The 23,407-nt window shown below is 37.6% G+C and overlaps 2 protein-coding genes across 2 annotated transcripts in view; one reads left to right on the top strand and one right to left on the bottom strand.

Annotated features, from left to right (window-relative positions):
- The window catches only part of PCSK7 (proprotein convertase subtilisin/kexin type 7), a 501,704-nt gene that overhangs the window by 213,870 nt on the left and 264,427 nt on the right, over positions 1-23,407 (top strand). The gene's annotated exons all lie outside the window — the stretch shown is intronic.
- On the bottom strand, positions 1,738-22,702 carry BCO2 (beta-carotene oxygenase 2). Its single transcript, XM_072427090.1, has 12 exons — positions 22,549-22,702; positions 18,379-18,574; positions 17,659-17,873; positions 15,862-15,977; positions 11,654-11,756; positions 9,786-9,914; positions 8,797-8,957; positions 6,346-6,513; positions 4,968-5,096; positions 3,454-3,633; positions 2,534-2,644; positions 1,738-1,966 (listed from the first exon to the last, which is right to left on the bottom strand). Exons 1-12 carry the CDS (start codon positions 22,586-22,588, stop codon positions 1,847-1,849), a joined length of 1,668 nt encoding a protein of 555 aa, XP_072283191.1. The 5' UTR covers positions 22,589-22,702; the 3' UTR covers positions 1,738-1,846.

Raw genomic sequence — 23,407 nt, 5'->3', positions numbered from 1 at the left:
GATATCATGAATATAAAAAATATCTGAAACGCACAATCATGTAAAAAAAAAATTTTAATAAAAATAAAAGACACAAAAATCAGCTTAAGCAAGAATACATAAATAAATGAAAAATACTGAAAATGCGATAATTCGGTATACTGTATAGTAATATATTTTTCTAAAACACCTGCCTAGTGTCCAACAGTCCAACGTCACATACCTATAGACAAAACCACATAAATATATTTTGTATTATTTTGTATTGGATTGGATACAGGACTTTGTATTGAATCCAATACAAAATATTTGAATTTCCCGCTACAACCCCCATCGACGGTCGCACGCACGGACATCATCAGGAATCGCCGAGGGACGCGTACGCAAACACCGGGTATTCTAATTCTTTCCAAACTACTGTACTTCCATGCAACAAGTGTTACATTTTTTGCATGGATGTTTATTTTAGATTGTAGGCTATAATTCACTGAATTATTCAATAATTACTTATAATTCACCGAATTACCGCATAACTCACCGAAATATGTCCAAAATTTTATAAATTTAATAATAATTTTTTTTTTATAAAACATAAAAAAAAATAGTGTATAATGTAATGTACCTGTACAGTAGCTTATATAATATATATAATACAATTATATATATATTATATAAGGATTTCTTTGTATTGGACTCAATACAGCTTTTTTGTATTGAGTTCAATGCAAAGGATTTTGAATTTCCCGCCCCGCCTCCCGCCCGCACCGACGCATGCAGCGACGTCACCGGGAAACCCCGGAGATCACACGCCGGATGAAGAAAGATAACAGAAGACACCTCCGTAGGAGCTGCGGGGAGAAGGTGAGTATTTTTTTTTAGCGATTGACGCTGGAACAGAATGGATCATCGCAGCGGGGACCAGGTAAGTGAGGGGATTTAAACAGTGAGAAAAGTTCGGGTTTATCGATTTTTGCAAAATAGATAAACCCGAACCAAGGTCAAGTGACAGTGCACTAACTTGCTTTTGGAACCATACAAAATGCATAAATCAAGTAGAGGGCATGAATGGACAACAGTTTAGGTGACCATTCAAAAAATAGAAGTACATTCTGCATGTTTATAAAGAGCTAAATGTGTTATGTACTTCTGTGGCTTCTGGACTTTGAGGCAAGTACACCCATATCTATTGTAATGAATGTGAAAATAGGTGGAACCTATCATAAGATGTGTTCAAGGTCATGTAATATCACTCTCTGCAAAGGTTCACTATAGAGTTTTTCAGAACACATAACAGTGCACTCTGAATAAAAAAAAACACAAAATGCAGAAGTAGGGGGGAATGTTTCCAGTAAGAAAATCTTGGGAAATGTCTTAAGGAGAAAACCAGTGCCTGAAGTCTGCCTTCTGCAATCTGTATTAAATTGCACACTTTTAAAATTGAAGGACAGTGTACGTAAATAGGGGCACCCCTAGCGAAGCAGCAGTTAGCCTTGAAACATGTCGAGCTATCATCTTCAACAGTCCAGTCTGAAATTTTTTAAAGCTTACCCTGGACTGCACCACCTTTCTCCTGTTTCTCAGGTTTACAATCATTTATTGTGTACTTTGTCTATTAGATATAGGGATCACCATATTATTCCTTTGCCAACTTAGTATGGAGTTCTTTAGAATATATTTCACTTCATTTTGTGTATTGAATACTCTGTGATAGCTTAGTAAAGGCAATGTAAATGAAAATTAAAAGTACAACACTATAAACCAGTTGTATAAAAGCCTGTATTTAGTTCCTATACATGATATCATTAGTTAAGTCACAGTTCTAATTAAAATGTTATGTAATAATAAAGCAGTGTTCATATCTTCACATTCAGTTTCTTTGAGGTACAAATATACCATGAAAACCATAAGGTATCTGCAAAGGCACTTCAGCTCTGGCAATTTCTGTGAAGTCTTTTGCATCCAAGATTAAAAGGAAAGTACTTCTATCCTAAAAAAAAAAAAAAATCAAAAACATTATAATGCAATCAGTTTTTTTTTTTGTTTGCCGGTTGAAACTGATTATGTAAATGCTTCTTCTGCTTACGCCCTCTAGTGGAAAATACTTAACTGGCACCACATGAAAACTAGTGTATTCCTCTGTTCTAAGTATGTGTTATTTGTAGATGTCATTTTTTTCTATAGACACATACACAGCACAGTGATGATGTCACTGCTACTTGTACAAGATAATAACTTTGTTTGCAAATAAATTTGACACACACACACACATTAGATTTATACCATCCGTGGCTACTGAGAAATACCCTTAAGGTAAATATAAATTAGCACATGGCAGAACCCATCTACGCTCATCACATCTACATGTTTGCTTCCTTCTTATAATCCAGCTCAACTGTACACCACTTTTTCTCTTTATCTCTGTGGATAGTAAATAATAGATATTATCTAAGCATGCATTCAAGATGGTAGCTGGATTGATGAGGACTGCTTGCAATCATGTCATGCTCAAATTCTATTTAAACAAAAAGTAATAACATTATGTTTAATCACCTACCTGATAAGGTGTAAGAACAGCAGAAAGTATCACTCCATCATCTTCTTCCACAGAATTTGGGTAAGGCACAAATATTGGTTCTGAAGGGTAAAATCCATCTTCTTTCCATACCTGTGTAGTTCAGGAAACAAAAAATGACAATTCAAAATAATAAAAAAAACTTGCTAATTAATATTGTCCAATCTTTACATGTAAAAATAAATATAAAATCATTGTGCAGGAAAGCAACATGTTCCTAACTTTATTTTTCCCTGTAAAGTACCAACATCCTTTGTATGTTTTACATGTTAACATGGAATTGAAATTCCAAGAAATGTATTTTCATATTTTTTAACCAAAGCTTAAAATAAAAAAATACCTGGTAATCCTCCCATGAATATTCTATTTTTTGATTGCAGGGACACAAACCCTAAAGAACTCAGGAAGTCAGGACATCACAATTTGCATTTGGGTACTTTTACCCCCCTTTCTTTGGAAAACTTAGATTATCTTAACAGAACTTTAGACACTATTAATTATTAGTTAGTATTAACTTTGAAATACATTTTCCATAAGTCTGCTCTTATAAATGTTCTACTGATCTAACTGTATACCTCTAATATGGACTATGATATGTTCTATGTATGCAGAAGGTAAGTCTTCCATTTCTGTTCTTATACCTTTATGACTTTGTGAGACTTAACACTTATTTGAGTCTGCGTACTGAAGTACTGTGTGACCTATGAAACCATTTAGTATCACTAATACTGGTCTAGTACGGGTCACATGATATTCCTAATCTGATTGCTGGTTACCAAAGGCTGTGTTAACAGGTTCTGTTCTTTTTTTTTTTTAACAATTCAGATGGATAGGTCAAAGGAAGTCTGCAAACATCATCACCTAATCATTTACCATATCAACAGATACACAAACTAACTCACCTTTGCTTTCTTTGTTACTACATCCACTTTAATTAAAGAATCCCCAACCAGATGCTGAAAGCCACAACCATAAAAGAATTGATATTTCTTTGCATTATATTTGGTATAATTTATCTGGGGGAATTCTAATCCGCACAAGTCCAATGTGTGATCATGAAGATTTTCGTGGGTACACCACACCTACAGAAATGATATTTGGTTTAAAACAGAGAAACTATAGAATGTCAATACAGATAAAAGAATCTTGTTGCAATCATTTAAAAAAATGGTATTTTAGGTAGACAGTTTAATGCAGGGTTATATACTTATTATATGTGCAATGCTCTCAATAATAAATTAAACTTTATAAAGGCATCAGTCTGCCATCCCTGGTATATTTCATTCTGCTAAATGTTTTATACATCTGGCAATATTTTTATCTGTATACACAAATCACATTTTGGTTGGGGGCTTTTGGTAAAGACAATTACAATTACTATACATTTTATAATATACAAGGAACAGAAAATTGTAGTCTTTAAATAGACTGCTGAGTGTATTGCAGAGGTTCACTCAGTTCATGTAATCATTAAAATGAAACCATGCTTATTTTTAACTTTTTAATGTACTATAAATGTCTGCATGCAAGAGAGTGTGAAGTACAAAAGGGAAAGGGGGTAAGTGTAAGTACAAAAGGGTAAGGGGTAGTGTAGGGAAAGGCCAGTCAGTGTAGTGCCCCCTTTCCCTATCGTTACCTTCTCACATCTCAAATACTTAGTAAACTTCTAGCAAATGGAAGTACCAAATGTATCCTTAAGCTGCGTACACACCTGCAATTTTTCTCGTTGGAAAGGATCTTTCACGATCCTTTCCAACGAGAAAAGACTGCACGATGCATGAACGATGCTGTACATACAGCACCGTTCATGCTCTATGGAGAGGGGAGGGGGAGAGCGACGGAGCGGCACCCTGCTGCGCGCTCTCCCCTTCCCTTTCATTAGGATCGGTCGTCGTCCATCGTCCATGGATCCGCCAGGACGGTCGTCGGACGATGGACGACGACCGACTGTACACACGGCAGATTTTCGCCCGATAATTGGCCGATACCGATTATCGGGCGAGAAAAATTTGCCGTGTGTACGCAGCTTAAGAGTTCATGTATCTTCCTGAACATCCAAGGTTTCTGATGCAACATTTTTGTCTAAAGGGGAAATACTGTGATCTCATTTGACCTTAACACCTTTCCTGTGTGTTCTTCAGCTTTCATTAAATAGGGCACTGTTAATCACACATCATCTTTCACCAACTGTTTCTATCTCTTGGGAACTTTGTATGCAAAAATTCTCCCTCTATTCTGTTCTTAGTTTTTAAAATTTGGCAAGACTAATATAATTGTGACATACCTTTTATGCTGGATTCCTCATTTTGTAAAAGTAATTCTTAACAAATGAAAATGCAACAGGACTAACAATGGCCACTACAGGAGAGAAAAGTTAACTCCCAAATGAATCTTTCAAAAAACAGGTATTGCCTACCTTTCCATCTGATTTCTTTTCAGCAGTAGCAGTGGAGTAGCTTAGTGGCTGGGTAAGGTCTCCTTTGGCACTGGGGTCCAGAGGGATAACAAATCTGCGTGGATAAGGCCTCAACACACTCTTATACACCTAAGACAAAGTTATTGCATATCATAACAAAGCAAATCTTACAGATGCTCTACTGCTCTACTATGTAGAGGAGGAACAAGAATGACTGCTATTCATTCCAATGAGGGAGACCTCAGCAGGTGCCACTCACTCGTCTTCCCCCATTCCCCCTCTGTTGAAGAGAATGGTGCTCTGTGTACCTTGTTTGTTCTTTAAACTGTCACTGGAAATGATCTTGAAAGATTGTTTCCAGTGGCATCCTCTGACAGCTGTATGGGGCTTTAGACCCAAAGCTCAAATAGGCAAAAGAAGTGAGAAGACTCAAAAAAAAGACAAATACCAGCAGATGGAAGATTTTAGGGGAACTTGTCACTTCGCAGGTGCCTTTTGATAATACAGGTAAATTACATTTTTAATTGACAATAATTCATTTTCCCACAGAAGATTACTTCCACAGAGGTTGATTTTGGACCCTTTTTCAACACGTGCATTGCTATCTTGTAATTTCTGAGTGCATGTTTGTCTTTATTATTACTCATTTGATGATACCTGTAGGTTACAATTATTTTTCATTTGTAAACTACATTTTCATTGCAGAAAAATAGATGTTTTTTTTTAGCCTATGCCCCCTGAAGGAAGCTGAGGACACTCTGCAGTGGTTAACTGTGGCTTTCTCTGAGTTGTCATGGAAAACATTTTGAGAATTTGACCTTTACCACAACAGAATATTTCAACCACTGTCAACTAAGGTTGTATATTCTGGTTATGGTGTATTGTCTCAAATTTGTAATAACAGTGGTAAATTTTAGGATCTGAAGTCATACTGTACAAGTTGCAACCATGTAATTTAACAAATAAAGGTAAAATATTGTATTTTTGCCTTTTTTTTGACACAATAAAATGTATTTGTTTTATAGAACTTTTTTTTTAATTGCATTTCATGGTGATGTTGTATACTTTAAGTTTCATTAATGTCTAATTTAAAAGCTGGGATTCGTTTTTATTTAATGATTGGGCATGACACTGGTCAAGCACCCAGCTCCTATTTATGGTAGGTTGGTTTAAAAAAAAAAAAGTAGCAAAAGGGCTTTTTGTGCAAGAAGAGACATATGGATCCCCTCTAGTGTAAATCTAGTTTTTTGAGATGTACTAGGTGTCAGGAAATGATACCTAGTAAACTTGAAAACAGTAAGTGTAAAGCCATGGGTTCTCCCCTGGTCTATTTTAAAAAAAAGTTTCCCACCATTTGCCTGGAACATTTCATTGTTACCTCATTTAATGCTTCTCCAGATTTACGTAGATTCTGTAGCTCGTAGAGTTCCACAGCTCCTCCGTCATCCTGGCAGCAGAGGTCAAGCACTAAGCAGTCTTGGTCCTCAAAGGCATTGATTTGATGGAAGGTTGAAAATGCTTTTGTGTGAAAACTCACAGGATGTTTCTATGAAGACATATAGCAAAATATATTTATTGTCTTTAATAAACTGTTGTTTCCAAAATACAAATATTTATTAGTAAATGTGTGAAAAGTTCAGAACATTACAGTCAGCTGGCACAAAAGATCTTCTGCTAATTGACATGGTATACACTACTAACAAATAGATGCTAAAGAAATCAAAGCATAGTTTGCATAGTTTTCTGGTTTTAATAGCAGCACAGAATGGACTATTTTATCAATGCCTAATATAATGATTTAGCAAAAGGAGAAGGGCATAGTCAGTCTCAACATTTACAGGCAGGTTTCATTTGTTTCAACGGTCTTAATTGATTCCCACAAGGTAATGTTTGAGGAAATGTCTGATTTGGGGTGGAAAAAAGATGCTGCTAGTGGTAACCTCGAGTCACACTTGGGTTAGGTAAACCTATGGAAAACCTTAGTAAACCGCGACTTACCTGATCCGCTGGCGTCCCTTGTCGTCCTTCGCGTCTTCTTCTAGCCGGTGTCTTCTGCACCCGATGAGTCACCAGGAATTCCCGGTAACGTTGGAGCGTGCGGACGTTCCGTTCGGGGTGGAGCGGGAAATTCAAATCCATTTGTATTGCATTCAATACAAAATAACTGTATTAAATGCAATACAGTGGATTTATAAGTGTAAAAGCAGTACACTGTCTTTCATGAACATTTAATTTACAGTATAATATAATAGTATGAGTATATTATTTATTTATTTTTTTAAAAATAAAAAATAAATATTTTTTTTAATTTCTTTTATTTATTATTTTGACATGATTTTGTGTTTCAAACTTTATTATACTCATACTATTATATTATACTGTAAAATAAATTTTCATGAAAAACGTACCGCTTTTAGACATATAAAACCAAACAGAAATGAACCGCCCAGCAGGTTAATGCATACGGTACTGTAACATACCTCTCCCATGTGCAAGTTTTGCTGTCCATAAAAAGAAAGTAAAACTTCCTTATAGTGCCTGTGATTTGAAGCCAGCAGGTGGAGTGCTAGGTTACTCTTTATGGATACCAGGTTATTCTTAAAGAGACTGTCAGGGTATGAAAAGAAATTAGCTGCAGGAGTTAAGAAAAGGGTGAGCAAGCTTCAGTACCTACCAAGAAGTGCCTAATTTCTGACTGTCAAAATGGCCCAATTGCCTAGTAAAATAGAGGGGATTACAACAGTGAGGGTAAAAATGGTAACTGCAAAAGTCACTCATGCCCCGACCCCCCTCATGTGGTACAGGTAGTCCCCGAGTTAAGGACATCTGACATACGGATGACTTCTAGATACAAACAGAGTATTCTATGCTTGTTCGTGTGCAGGACAGAGGCTGGGTGGGGGGAAGGGGGCGGTTTGCATGACTTGAAGAAGAAATCGTTTGCAAACCACAGCTAAGGTTGTGGGTGATCTTAAGAGCTGAGCTGATCTGTAGCATCTTGTAACTCTTTAATGACCAAGACAAACTCTGCAGTTGTTTCTTTCTGCATATTAAAGCACAGCTTGCTCCAGAGGTTAATGAATGTCTAGGCTCCATAAAGATTTTTTTTTGTTTTGTTTATTAGCTCACAGCGAGGATTTTTTACAGTAACTGTCACCCCACTGCCTAATAATATGGGACAAACATCTGTCCTAACTGCATTTATTAAAATAATGTACCTGTTCCCACTTACATACAAATTCAACTTAAGAACAAACATACAGTCCCTTTCTAGTATGGGCTACTGTATACGGCTCTTTTTACAAAACACCAGTAATATCAAGTGATACCAATCATGCACAAAGCACAAACTCTTTGTAGGAATGAATGGTAGTGCATAGAGTTCCCACAAGCCTGTGCTCAAGGTGGCTGAATATACAAAGAAGAAAAGATGGAAGAAGATGGTGGAACTCATGACAGAACAGGGATAGGTAAGTATACACTGGGTTTAGTTCTACTTTGCCAAATCCTCCCCTTTCCCCCTATTAGAGAATTTCAGAATCTTTCTACTGCTCCAGAAAGCAGTGGCCCTAAATGATTTAAAGGAAACATAATTTATAGAATGCAGAGGTGTTCATTGCTCTCCTACCAGACTGAATTTTACCGTGCAAGGCATGTACCTCAAATTAATATGTAGACCAGGTAGATTGAGTCCATGTACTTAGCAATCTTAGAAGAAGGTTAATCATCATGACCTCCTATCTTATGTTCCCTCAAACCACATGCAAGTTATGATTTCTTCAACAATACAACCGGACCGGTGTATGAATATTTATGCAAAACAATTTACCTTTCCTGTATGTTTATTAACAAGGTGGAACACAGTGTTAAGGTCAGGCTCCCAGCACATGACCCCGGAAAAGGACTTTCCTCTAAGCTGGTTGATGAGTAACTTCAAAATGTTCAGTCTCAGAGGCTGTTCCACAAACACTACATAATTCTCACTCATTCCTTCAGAAAAAAGCAAATAAAAACAGATTGAGGAGTAGTGCTGTGGAACACTTAGTTACTCTCTCAAATAAAGAATGAAAAATGTATTTAAACAACTCAAAATGATCACACATTACAAGTTTAGTGTTCACCAAGACTACATCTAATACATAATAAAAGTTTGGAGAAACAGTATGCCATAAATGTACAGAACCTTCCTGGCATCCAGTAAGCAGTTAGTGTCTACAAAGCGATTACTTTAGTACTCACACATCAACTGAGTATGACAGATTTAAAAAGGTCAGAAAACAGGAAGTAATAGTAAAACTGTTTTGGTAATTATTGTAAGACCCCTACCATTCCCTTGTGAGTGACTATCTTTATTAAGGGCATGGCTAAAGGGAGCAAAAGCAGTTACTGAAATGTAATCTAGTAGGTAAAATGGTACAGTTTGACTTGAAGGGATTCTTTTAGGGAACTCTTTTAGGGAACTATTAAGGTCTACATACAATAAGCTTTTTAGAGCAGGTAGTAAGGAACAGATGAAAACATGTTTAATTTAAACTAAAGTTTAATAGAATGGTAAATTATAGGCATCTGATTTGAATGTTATTGAAAAACAATAATAAAATAATTTTTTTCACAATCACTTCATGTTACTTTTAAATTCTCACACTGTGCTAATCACAGATATGAATACAGGAAAAAAAAACATATACGTATAATTTGTTTATAATGGCATATTAGGAAAAGTTGGAATTAATACTGTACATCTCTATCTCAAGAGAAACCAAAATATGGAGAAATTACAGCCACCATTCCTATTTAGATAATAACAGCCCAACTCACCAAAGCTGTGATAATAAGCAGGTTTCATTTTTTCCTCTGGTTCTATGGAACATACGACTTGGGCTCCCTCCAAGGTCTCCCCTGAACTGGACTTTTGAGGGGGAACTCTAATAATATTGTACCGTGTTCCTGTGTAAGGTGTAAGAAAGAAAAATAGTGTGGCGATACATTTTTTAAAGAACTCTACCTACATTAAAAACATACAGCAAACAAAAAAAAATATAGTGCAGTTGATTAAAATTATTGTACTCCCAAGGTTTTTATACCTATTTCAGACTGTACCAATTTGGTTACCTAAGTTCTTCTTAAACAAGATACACTGAGCTGTTTTTCAGTTTATTTGGGGGGATCAAAAGTCAAGATTAAATCGCAACTTAATATTCCAATCTAAGGTGGTGGGGGGCCTGGGAGTCCCTAATTTTTAGTAAGTAATACATGGCCTCTCATTTGGTGAGGGTAATAGATTGGGCTACAAATGGTCCTTTGTAAACAATGCATAGGACTGAAACAGTTGGCCGGGCTCCTTGGTTGGAAAGCAGCTGGGTCTCTGAGCTCAAACAGCACCCACCGATAGGACCTGCTTTGAAGGTGTCTCAAAGTGTTCCCCTTATCTAATATAGTGCCCTCACCCTCCCTGCTTTACTCAGTCTTTGACAATCCTGCGTTTAGGGCAGGTATTGATGATCCTTGTTTTGCTCATCTCAGAGAATTGGATTTTTGTGGAGCATTACATTTTATTCACAGAGATACATGGTTACAGATGGGTTCCCGAGTTTGGGTAAATTAAAGCCTATGGGTTTTTGTAGAGCTAGGCAAGTGGCACACTTTTTACATTCTTTGTCACAAGTAAACAGATTCACCTGATCTCTTACCCTATTCGAAGCACTGTATACAGGAGCGGGTCCTGATAGGCATGTGCTCTCCGCCCTGTATTCTCTACATAATTTGCCACCCAATGATGACCCCCCTACGTATTTGACGCTTTTGTAGAGAGAGCTGAATATTACACTTAATGTAGAGCAGCGTCAAAGAGTGATTTAGCTAACACATTACACTTCGGTCTGTAGTAGATTTCAAGAGCTTAATTAAAAACTTCCAACCAGATGGTACCGAACTCCTACCCAGCTGCATAGGTTCTACCCATCAGTTTCCGACCGCTGCTGGCGTTGTGCAGTAGGGGAAGGTTCGCTCTTTTACATCTTCTAGTCATGCCATGTATTGGGACCTTTTTGGAATAAGGTCAAGGAAATTGTACAAAAATTTACAGATTATTCTGTTCTAGATGATCCCTCATTCTTTTTGCTCCAACACAGCCCTCTCCCTCATATTCCATAAGACATCTGTAGTCAGATACTTGTTGAAGGCAGCTAAACTCTGTATTCCAATAAACTGGAGATCAAGGTCCTGTTCATCTCTTTCTCTGGTTTAAACTCTTCAGGCTGCTAATTGCAGGCTTCTGTAACAAATGTTGTCATATGCAAATGTCAACAGTTTCTGTCGATAATGTGTGCTTATACATACTTTCTGTGTTGCAAATAGTCCATCATTTGAACGTGGAAGCTTCATAAGCCAACAGAAATTAGGTGGTAGGCAGGTGAACTCTGGAAACCACCAGGATGAGTTCCACTCTGTTTGATACAGTACTCTGGAATACGTAGCTCTTAGGCTGGTGTTTAAACTTGTGAAACAATAGGGAAGTAATCATGTTTTGATACATTTGCCTGCTAAATTCCTTTGCAAAATCAAAAGAGTTTTATACAAATGTAACAATAGGATTTTATATGTCAGACGTTTTCTTTGCAACGATAAATACCCTACACACTACCAAGGATTGTATAAAGAAAAAGATAACCATCACACATACTTACCATCCTTTCCATAAGAATTGCCCATATTATACACAGTGCCATCAGGATCATAATGAGGGTGTGCTGTAGCACCATTTACAGCAATAAACTTGCTCCAGTCCACCTATTCATTAATAGTTAAATGGAGAAAAAAAGAGCATTAAATCCTCACCTGCTGTTCACAAAATGACCTTTGTTTCCTGTTTATACAATCAAATAAAAACTAAACAAATTAAAATTAAAGGAATAAAGTTTAAAAAAAAAAAGAGAAAATGTTTTGTATATCTACAGCAGTGTTTTTCAACTTTTTTTGAGCCACGGCACATTTTTTTACATTGAAAAAATCCTGCGGCACACCACAAATCAAAAATGTTACAAAATGACACTCTGTAGCTAATTCTTTTGTCTCTAAGAATAAACAAGAAAACTGTTACCTACTGCCACCCACTGACATGGAAGAGTATTACATTACTCTGCCAGTCACTACAGCACAGACACTCGACAATGGTAATTAGATAATTTCGCACGGTACACCTAAAGATCTCTCATGGCACACTAGTGTGCCGCGGCACAGTGGTTGAAAATCACTGATCTACAGAACCAACTTTATATTACTGCTTAGAAAACGTTGTGCTGTTGATTTTTTAATACTGATGTGACTAGCTTAGAAATATGTTTGTATTATGACAGCAAAATGCATGCTTCTTCTCATAAGAGTTTTTTATTTTCTAAACCATAGGACAATTGTTACTATAATACACACCAGCACCACGTTTTCATGCAAATATGTATGGACTGTGACAAGAGTGCTTGCCTCACATGTAAGATCAATAGTCTGTTGTGTCCCAAACAATACATTCTTTACAAATGATTTATTAAAATGCTGAAGCTGTAACTGGCACCCCCAGACCACATGTATACTTTGCTTGGCACAGACACATTTTGCTTAAAATTTGCTGCTCAGGGAAGGGGCTGGTCGTTGCCTTGGCTTTTTCTGCACAAGTATTTTGGTGTGATTATTTAAACTTCTCCTTAACATATTCTGAGTCTAATATAATTAAAGATGTCATAACATTGCTATATAATGTCTAATGACACTGGCATTATATGTCAGAAAAAAGTAACAAACAATAATGTAATAAAGATTTAAACCAAGTATATTTATATTTAATTAAGGAATTATACCTACTTCAGGTTATCATCGCCTGAGATGAATGGTTAATCTCATCTTGGGTGAGAATTTGACATGTGTACAACACTCATCCAACCATTCATGGGTCCCTCGTGGCAGACCCATGAAAGATGATCAGAAATTATCGCTTTGCAAGACAAGGGAGGACAGCTCCCTCCTTCGTGCTTCCCCTCTCCATTAAACAGAACAGGCACTGTGTGTATACTGAAAGTTTGTTCACCTGCCATTTGAAACAATCATGAAGAATCGATCATGAAAGATAATTTCTGGTGTGTACACAGCCTAAGGTGAATATCAAAGATGTAAATACCACCCCAAGGGCCAGACAGGGACAGTGGCTAATGGGATTAAACATGATTTTTTTGGTACCAAGCCTACGATGTTTGATAAATATAAAATAACCTTTTAGGAAACCTAATAGCCATTGTTCCCAATAAATATTCAGAAATCTGAATGAGACTACAGATTGTTCAGTATGCATGGTAGATTATACTGGGGAATAACTTTGAACAATTTTTTGTTGACAAATTTTAAGCCTATTTACACTAAAATAGGTATGCTGATTCTGAAAATGCAGTAAGTTTTCTTCTATCGCATCAGATTTTTTCTCTACTGCTTATAATAATGCGATTACTGTAGCATGGATTTATATAGGCTATTCATTTAAACGCAAGACAGGTGGTCAGAGGTTGTGCGCTGCTCTATGTAATAAGCAAAATTTATTTATCTACTTACACACGTTTCCTTTTCTTTCAGATAATGTCTGGCTCGGCTGTTGCTCGTCGTAAGTGCCTAAACAACCCTGATTCGTTTTTACTTATATCTGTGGCAGTTTCACCATTCCCAGTCAAAGGGCGAAAATCAGCACATTTGTAGAGCAAGCCTATTTGGCATATTTCGAAGTTAAACTTAGTGATCAAGATAAGTTTTGGGCCCCTCATAAGGTATGCAAACAGTGTGACGAGGGTTTACGGATGTGGACAAAGGGAACACATGATAAGGTGCCATTTGGTATACCTATGGTTTGGCGAGAGCCAGGAGATCATTTCAGTGACTGTTACTTTTGTAGAGTGAAAATTTCAGGATATAACAAGAAAAATAAATGTAACAGAGTATCCTGGTCCACTATTGGCTTTACGCCCAGTTGCTCATTCAGATGAAATCCCAGGGCTGGTTTTCGTTACACTATCCTCTTATGAAGAACATGATTATGCTGATGAACTAGGTGACAACAATAATGAAGAGTTTGAAATTGAGGAGAACTCTGTTCATAGAGGATTTAATCAGCTTGAGCAAGTGAATTGGGACTATCGAAGAAGGCTTCAGAACTCCTAGCAACAAGACTGCATGAAAAAAACTTACTTGAAAAATGAACAAAGGTATCATACTTTCGAATCAGAGAAATTGCATTTCTGCAGTACTTTAGAACTGACAGTGGCTTTGTGTTTTACCATAACATACCTGGTTTAACCTCCTGGGCGGTTAATTTCTGTCCGGTTTTATATGTCTAAAAGCGGTATATTGTTTTTCATGGAAATTTTTTTTTACAGTATAATATATTAGTATCCGTATAATGAAGTTAAATTAAATAAGTAAAAAAATTAAATGTTAAAAAAAATGTAAAAAATACATAAACATATTATACTCATACTGTTATATTATACTGTAAAATAAATTTTCATGAAAAACAATGTACTGCTTTATACACATATAAATCCACTGTTTCGCATTCAATACAGTTATTTTGTATTGAATGCAATACAAATAATATTTAAATTTCCCGCCACGTCCCGAACAAAACATTCACACGCACCGACGTCACCGGGAACTCCCGGTGACTCATCAAGTGCAGAGGACGCCAGCTGGAAGAAAGATGACAGGGATCCCGAAGGAGGACGCTGGTGGATCAGGTAAGCCCTTTATTTACTATTATTTTACATTGGTTTACCTACCCCGAGTGTGATTCAGGGTTACTGCTTCCAGCATCACTTTTCTACCCCGAGTCACACTTGGGGTTACGGCTGGGAAGGTTAATGGAAGAATTGGGAATTCCAATCTATAACTCAACCCAATGGAGACTATTCATCGATAGCTCAAAGCAGAGCTTAAAGTGTGTCTTTCTTCACAATGGCAATATATTTGGGTCAGTCCCAATTGGCCATTCAGTTTCTCTTTGCGAAAAATATGCAGACAAAAAAAAAGTCACTGAGTTGCAAAATCACCAACACAATTGGGTCATCTGTGTTGACCTTAAAATGAAATACTTCCTTCTTGGTCAGCAACGCTGATACACCAAGTATCCCTGTTATCTGTGCATGTGGGACAGCAGAGCTTGTGGGAGGCATTGGATGGAAAGATGGCCTCCAAGATCTGCCCTAAAACCAGGTGAACCAAACATTCTACATGAGCCACTTGTTGATAGAAAGAATATTATATTCCCACCTCTGAACATGAAACTGGGTCTGATGAAGCAGTTTGTTAAAGCTTTGCCAACTGAAGGAGTTTCAAGTACCTAATTTTGGCATTTCCTAGCCTGTCATTTGAAATAATAAAGGCTGGTGTGTTTGATGGTCCACAGATTCGTCAGCTCATCAAAGATGAACATTTTATCAGGACAATGTCAGAAGTCGAGAAGAATGCTTGGTTACCATGCAAAGCCATTGTCAATGACTTTCTTGAAAACACACAAGCAAATAATTACTTAGAAACTGTCCAGAAACTTTTGGAGGGCTACAAAATGCTTGGTTGCAAAGCGTAAATTTTTTACCTTAACTGCTTACCCAATTAATTTTCTAATATTTTACTGTAAAAAAATGTCATAGAGTAACAATAAATCCTTCATATGTAAAATTTGTATGGAGGGTACCCTGTATTGAAAAAACTGGATGTGATAGCAAAAAATTGTGGTCATTTCTGGATTCACCATCCAATAATTTGTAAAAATCAAGTATAAGATCTAACTCAACAAAAAAATGCATTCCCAGTGTTATATGTGTCCTTTCAAAGTAAACAAAATCCATTCATTGTTTTTTTTTACCTTCTCCAGTGTTTTTAAACTCGCTGGATCCACTTTTCGCATAAAATTGGTCTCAGTGCTTACATAATAATCCCCTTTATAAATCACATAATTTACACTGCAGTTGTCAGTGGAATCTAAAAGGGAAGAACATACAAACACAAATTATCTTTACAGAAGAAATAAAAACACTACAATAACACAGAGTTGACTGAAATCTGAATACCATCCCATATGCCACTTTTTTGGCCTGCCAATCCCAGTGTTGTCCCCAGGACAAGCTCAATAGGAAAACAATGTGGGTGTGTGGCCTCCCCTGTACTGTGACCAAACTTCAGTAGCTCTCAAAAACAGCCAGGTGGTTAATGAAAATATGTTGGGTAGTACACCCAGCTAAAGGGTCTGGGGTGAACACTGCTATTCAAATAATATGATATTCAAATAAATTGTCAGTCTATTGGAGCAACATATTTCACATGTATGAGCTGATGAAGCACCACAGTATGAAAAGAGCCCAAAAACTATACAAACTAACTTTGTAGTTCTACAGAGATATAAGAGATTTCAAGAGGACATAATGGGACTTTAAGTTGTCAAAACAGACACTTCAAGGTGTACACAAGAGTATTATAGATTGTAATATTCCATGAAAAAGATTAGTACAACTTGGTAAGTTGTTTATTTAGATCACAGTGGGACATACAGGGAGTTTAGTTCTGCAGATTCAAGAGAAATACCAGTGGAATACTATGCATAAAGAAAGCACTATTAGGGAATCTAAAACTTTTTGTTGTACAAAAATAATTGTAATTCTACAGACACAGGACATCAGTGAGCCATGCTTGACTTATACTTCACACCCAGGAGGGAGACAAGGTCATGATCAGACTTATTCTACAGAAATATGAAATAAACTTTGGATGTAATTTTAGCCCAGGAAACACACTAGTAGAACATGTTGTTCTTGAAGTAAAACAGAGACAGAAGTGAAGATATTCAGACCTGATAAATATAAAAGTGTTACAGACATGTCATCTGTGTGAGATGACAAAGGGTATAGAATTAGGACTTTGGGGCATTTTTCTGTTAAGTAAACTAATGCAAAACTTAGAGGAGTTCTGCAGCAGCTTAGTGCCAGAAATGTGATTCCTTACAAGGAGCCTCCTTCTATGATCTGTATTATAATTTTGCAGATAACCAAAAGGTTAAACTGACCCATTTTGAACTGTGTATTACATTTTATAAGTCTGTCTTTCTCATTATTGAAGAAGTAATTTTACTCTATTTTATGCGGGCCTCTATTGTTGACCCCAAGTAATTTGTTCTATGGACTCCCTGTCCTGTAGGTCTGGGGCAAACTGCAGGGCCACCTAATTTGAAAGATTAAACTCCTTAGCTAATATCTATATTGACTAAACCTGGAATAACTCAGTTTAGTAAACTTCATTTCTCAAGTGTTCCTGAATCAAAAGACAGACAAAGTATTTTGTCTTCACTGGTATAACTTTAAAATGTAAAAAATTAAAAATATAATTTCATTTGAAACATTTCTCGTGCCACATATAATGTTTCTTTCAGCAATCCAATAATAAAGATCATAAAAATACATAAAAAGAAAAAAGACATAAACAGCACAGTGGAGGAAGAGAATAATTTTCCTTTACTTGTATAAACTGGCACCAAAATACAGAGTATCGTCTGCAGGGGCCCTAAGGGCCACATAATGTCAATGTCACAGGGCTGCATATGGGCATCCCTCAGACTGTAATAGGCATCGGACATTTACACAAATAAATTTTGTATAGATATAGAACTTACTCTTTTTAAAATCGAACTTAGATTTCATGCGATCAAATACAGACTTGCAGGGGTCTGGGGCTGCCAGGGTACCAAACTCTGAGACTACAATCCGGTTCTTAATCCTGTTCTTTGTATAAGAATCACTTTCTAAAAATTTGCTCATGTAAGTGACAGAGCCATTGTCAATGGTGAAGTTGTGCATTAAAGCCATGCCATCAAACCAGTGATTGTACCTGGATTAGAAAGGAAAACCATATAAAAAATTCCATTGAGCTACATAAAGTTATTTCTTATCAATTCCTATTGACATCGCGTATAATTTAAAGATATAATAAAGATAACTAAAAATTAAACTGGTAGACATAAAAATACAATTTATTCCAGTAAAGTGCATATAAAAATTAGTAATCTGGTATAGTTAAGAATGAGATTCTGGAACACTAAATATTTCAAAAAAATAATTAACTTTTAATAAGCTTATTTGAATCTTGACATAAAACCTACAATTACCAGTAGAGTTACACAATAGAATATAAATCACATATTTACACCAATCCTTATCATTTACAACTTAAACCAATGGTTGTAAGTAACTAAACATTGGTGAATGGCTTGATCTCACAGCAGACAGTACAATATTGTGTCTGCCATAAAATGGCATATTACATTAACAAGGAAATTTCACTTGGTGACTGGTTCTCTTTAAATGTACAAGGTCAACCTCAATAGCATTCTTACTTGTCATCTCCAAATTCAAATCTGCCAGGTCCATTACGTAGCAGGCTTCCTCGGATCCATTTTGGGATGGTACCTTTGACCTTGGCTGGAATTGGCTGGGGGTTTTCCGGCACGGTTTGGAACAGAGGAGCTATGCATTCCACATTGGCCTGTGTTGAGAAGGATACCCTCTCCCATGCACACCACTTCTTAATACCTAAAACAAAACACAACATGAAAGTAATAGAAGTAATCTCTTATCAATGCAGTGCAGAGTAGATGTGGCTCATCTGATAATACCACATTTTCTCGTCTTAACTGCCACTTTATTTTGGGTATAACTAAATAAGGGCCCTATCATACCTGCAGTGGAAAACCAAAAATTGGCCGCACCTTGGAGAAAACAGCTGTGTTGTGCCTGTGAGCAGTAAACCATCCTCAGGTGAACGCATTGCATAGGGAAGGAAAAAAAACTGCATGGCCAAAAGTGACTTATTTTTAATATTATAGTTATTTTCTGCGGTCCACCCTGGCGAATGCACAAAATAGTTCCCAATTGCTCCCATTCATTTGAATGCCAAAGTAGCACCCTGGAAAATATACCCCTTGTCTTTTATTCCTCTTACAAATAGCAAAATCCTGTATGCACTTGGTACACGCTAGCGTGGAACAGGGTTACCAGACCTTGCTATGGCTTCCTTGGGTAATTACCAAATCTGTGTTTTTTTTTATTCTCCAGATTGCACACAGCAGCAATTGCGTATTTCATGTATCCCTGTAGGGCAGGGAGTTCCCAGCTAATACAACTTCATCCAAATGACTGAAACAATCATAAGATATATATACATAATCATTACGTCCGTGATGTATAGTCAGAATGTCAACATAGCAGAAGCAACGTGTACTATATACCCAGCTGCCAAATACTACAGCAATAATTATCTGTTCTAGTAATTGTGTGTCATGTAAGTTTACAATGACACAACAAAATAATTAGGACAGTGTTTCCCAACCAGGGTACCATGAAATCCTAGGATTCCTCCGGAGGTTGCAAGGGGTTCCTCAAGAAATGAGCAATTTGTGCCTTTCGGGTCAATTTACAGAGGTCAGGGTCAGACATCTTTTCAGCTATCTGAAATGGTGAAGTTCTTCCCACTGACCAGCAATGTAAAAGTCATTATTCCCACTGATAACCTCTAATGCACTCTGAGCTGTGAATATAGAAATGATAGAATGACACCCCCCCCCCCCCCCCCCCCAAATAAAGGTCAAGAAACACAAATTTGTGTTTACATTACATTTTTCACATTTCCACCCTGCATTTCACTAGAGTAGCTTTGATCCACATTGTTTGAACTTTTGTTTCGCCAAAAGAAAGCAAAAAAGTTGCTGTTAAGGACTTGGTGTTGTCGAACCTCATGGTTAACCACCCAATGGGATCAATTTTTCACCATCCGGTGTCCAGGGTTGGTCATTTTTTTCCACGATCGCAGTTGTGATGCTGTGCACACTCCACATAATCGTCACCTTGCTTATCTCGGGCAAGTATCTGATATGTGTACAGTGTGTGTCCAACGGATCAATGAACAGCGATCAGGAATGACTGCTAAACAAAGAAAGGGAGGAGAGCACAGCAGGGTGTGGCTCACTCATCCTCCTCCCTCTGCTACCCATAGAACAAAATAGGTGCTGTCACTTGTACATGGTCTGTCACAGGTGCCCAATCTTCTTCCTTCTACTTACCCTCGTTCTTATCTTCGGCCATTATGGTTGGCTCAGACGGGATGATTTATCTCCCACATTCAGTCCTGGTAACTGCAGAGGAAGCCACAATGTGCCAACCAAAGCTGGGCTGAACAAGCCAATTATAAAAGATGAGATGAGAATGCCTACTGAAGAGGGGATATCGCCTGCTCTATCTTTACTAAAGCCCAACCTGATCACAAATTTGTAAAGTAAAACTTTAGTTCCACTTTTATTTGGCATACAAGTTTAAAAATAAAATAAAATAAAACTACCTTGTCCAATGTGTGGCAACACTGCTGTAAGTGGATCGATTAGTATGATCAACAGGTAATAAACTACATGGAGAAACCTAAATATATATATCAGTGACATTCACTGAAACATTCCCTGGTGGAGAACCTTCCAGGTCCATATGTTTCAATGGCAGTAATGGTTTCTCTATCAGGGAATGTTTCAGCGAATGTCAGATTCACTGCTTTATAAATAACCACCTATATAATAATGGAAATCATTTCTTACTGTGAGTTATATCATCTAGCTAGATTTAAAGCGGAACCAAAAACAAAAAAAATCACACTTACCTTTAATCCCTTTATGGCGCTGGTCCTTCCCTAGATCTGGTCTTGCGTCGACCTAAAAGTCCCAACCTCTTTCTTCGTCATCCGATCTTGCACTGCACAGGTGCAGGATCGGGCGACGTACAGTGGTGTAGTCCTAAAAAAAAGAAGAGGGGGCACCTCATTGCACATAATTGTTATGTAAACATGCCTACCCCACTACATCCCTGCCTATGTGTCACTCAAAGGGGAAGAATGTTCCCCCAGAGGGATGTCATGATACCAGAACCTGCCCACACAGACCTGCGATGAGAGAGTAAGCGAGTTGTGTTCAGAGAGAAAACCCGCCCACTGCTCTGAGCCTGCGATCCATATGGAAGACATGGTCCATGGCTCTGGCCGGTGTGCCCCCCCCCCCCCCCTCTCCCAGTGGAGCCCTTCTCCTGACCCTGTGGGGGGCAGCCAAAGACGTGGGCCACCAAAGAATTCTTTGCAAAATAACATTGGGAACACATGCCCATGTGAGTGTCCTCTCCACTACAACCCTGGTGACGTACCCACTGTGAATGGAAAAAAAAAAAAAGAGAGCCGATCTCATGTTTTAGATCAGCATCTCTTTACCCCAGGAGGAAAAATGCAAAAAGCAGCCAGAGCCTTCCAGGATGCATGACGTAGGTATCACAAGAGGCTCAGCGCTCCCATTAGGATCGTGGAGACTTAAAGAGGAACTAAACTGAAAACTGCCTAAAAAAAATACACTTACCTTTAATCCCGCAGGGCAGTCCAATCAGTCCCGAGGTGTCTTCTGCCGGGTCCCACGTCGTCCCAGCATCAATCCCTGAGCCGGCGCTTCCGGGCGACGCCATCTTCTCCTCTTCTTCCTGGTTCTTCTTCCTTCTACTTCCCTCTGACCCAGGTGCGAGATCGGGTGACGTAGGATGGAAAAAAAAACTTTCCCTTTTTTCATGAAAAGGCTCTTTCTGCATGCGCAAAAGGAGCACCCAAGAGCCTCCCAGGATGCATGACATAGGTATCCAGGGAGGTTTTGCACTCCCATTTTAGGCGATTGAGAATTAAAGGGAAGTGTTGCACCCTTTTTTTAAAAAAATGAACAACAGAATTTTCACTTAACATAAAAGGGTTGTCTACCTTGGTATGTAAAGTGAAATTTTTGAGCTTAGGTATGTTTTAAAGGGGCGGTGCTGCATCCTTTTTAAAAAAAAACAACAACAACATTTTTACCTTGCATAGAAGAGTTGTTTACCCTTCTATGTAAAGTACAAATGTTAAGATTATGTACGCTTTAACGATGTGTCAATAACTTGTATTTGGGGTCTATAAATACATGAGGCATAATGGCACATATATCCCATACTGGGGATATGTACGTTCATAATTATTTGTATTCATGTAATAATGAATTATTAATAAAATGTTAGTTTCATGTGTGCTTTTACTGTAAAAAAGGGAATATTTTGAAGATGTACGGCCTGATTCACAACAGCAGTGTTGGGTTTTGCACTATGAAAGGTCAAAGTTTATTGATAATAAATGATAAGATTTGTTCTAAATTTGCAATCTGGCTGTAACACTCTGCAAGGTAATGCAATGTGCAATAGACAAGCAAAAGTGTAAACAATGCACTGACATATATATATATATATACATGCATGGTGTGAGATTTCTCTGTAAATTACTTCTGATGAGACTGATAAGACTTTGCAGGGTGAAGTATACAAAGCCAACTGCCAACCACGAATGCCCATTCCAATGCTAGGGTAAGCTGTACTAACACTCAGCAGTTCCTGTATAATTCTGAACCTTCCCGGCTTCCGTACATAGCACAGCAATGACCCTGCACAGTACATGGCTGTATAGCGATCCTTACCTGGCACACGCAGCACCCTGCTAACCCCCAGCACCTTCATCTTCCTTATGTCACTATAGTGACCCTATAAACTCGGGACCTCGAAACTTCTTCTCCTATTGGTTTTTACCGCTGTCAATCACTCGGTTTCCGCGCTGATTGGTCATTGGTGCTTGTAGCGAAACTTCGTACCAGGCATAACAACATAAAAGTCACGTGGTCGGTGTGGAATGTACAGGGTGTGCCTGTGCTGCACACATTGACCTATAACCCAGCACAGTCTATGGCACAGGTGTACATGTAAATAATCTATAACACACAGCTCACTGACAAAGATAAAATTACTAATATTTATATAATTAGCTATTGTGCCTGTATCTGCCTGTAAAGTCAACTATACTGCAATAGTAAAATAGTTCAATAAATACTGCTACTATTAAAAAGCCTTTTTTTATACACTTTATAAATACTTTTATTAGGTTAGCTTTTTTGGACTGTAGGGTACCTAACCATGCACAGGTCCTAGTTTAAAGTGCGCCTATCACCTTTTTTTACATTATTGAATATCCTTTTATAAAAAAGAAAGAAATGTTTTTGTGGAGGATCTCTCCTTCTGTATTCACCACCATGGCAGTAAAGACCGAAAGGGAAACCCAGAGCCTCCTGGTAAACATAGTTCGTCACATATCCTGGGGGACAGTGATCTGGCATACATAGAAAGGGCTTTCCTGGGATGTAAAAAAAAAAGTGCAGATCACACGCATGAGAATTTTTTTCAGGAAGACATGTCACCAGATCTCGTACCTGCGCAGTGGAAGTTCAGGTGACACAAGAAGAAGCTGAAACAAGAAGGAAGAAGATGGCCGCGCCGGAAAGAAGA

The sequence above is a fragment of the Pyxicephalus adspersus genome, chromosome 11 (assembly GCF_032062135.1).
Source record: "Pyxicephalus adspersus chromosome 11, UCB_Pads_2.0, whole genome shotgun sequence".
In the NCBI taxonomy this organism is placed as follows: domain Eukaryota; kingdom Metazoa; phylum Chordata; class Amphibia; order Anura; family Pyxicephalidae; genus Pyxicephalus; species Pyxicephalus adspersus.
The sequence above is the reverse complement of the archived record's forward strand: the minus strand, read 5'-3'. Positions and strand labels throughout refer to the sequence as shown.

Bases quoted from the DNA above. Each gene is read 5' to 3' on its own strand.
- BCO2 (XM_072427090.1), bottom strand. From the start codon at position 22,588: ATGAAGGTGCTGGGGGTTAGCAGGGTGCTGCGTGTGCCAG. The intron at 17,874-18,378 runs GTAAGAATGCTA...TTTCTAATCCAG, and splicing joins TTTGAATTTGGAGATGACAA to GTACAATCACTGGTTTGATG. The intron at 11,757-15,861 runs GTAAAAAAAAAC...ATTAATGAATAG, and splicing joins GTTTAAAAACACTGGAGAAG to GTGGACTGGAGCAAGTTTAT.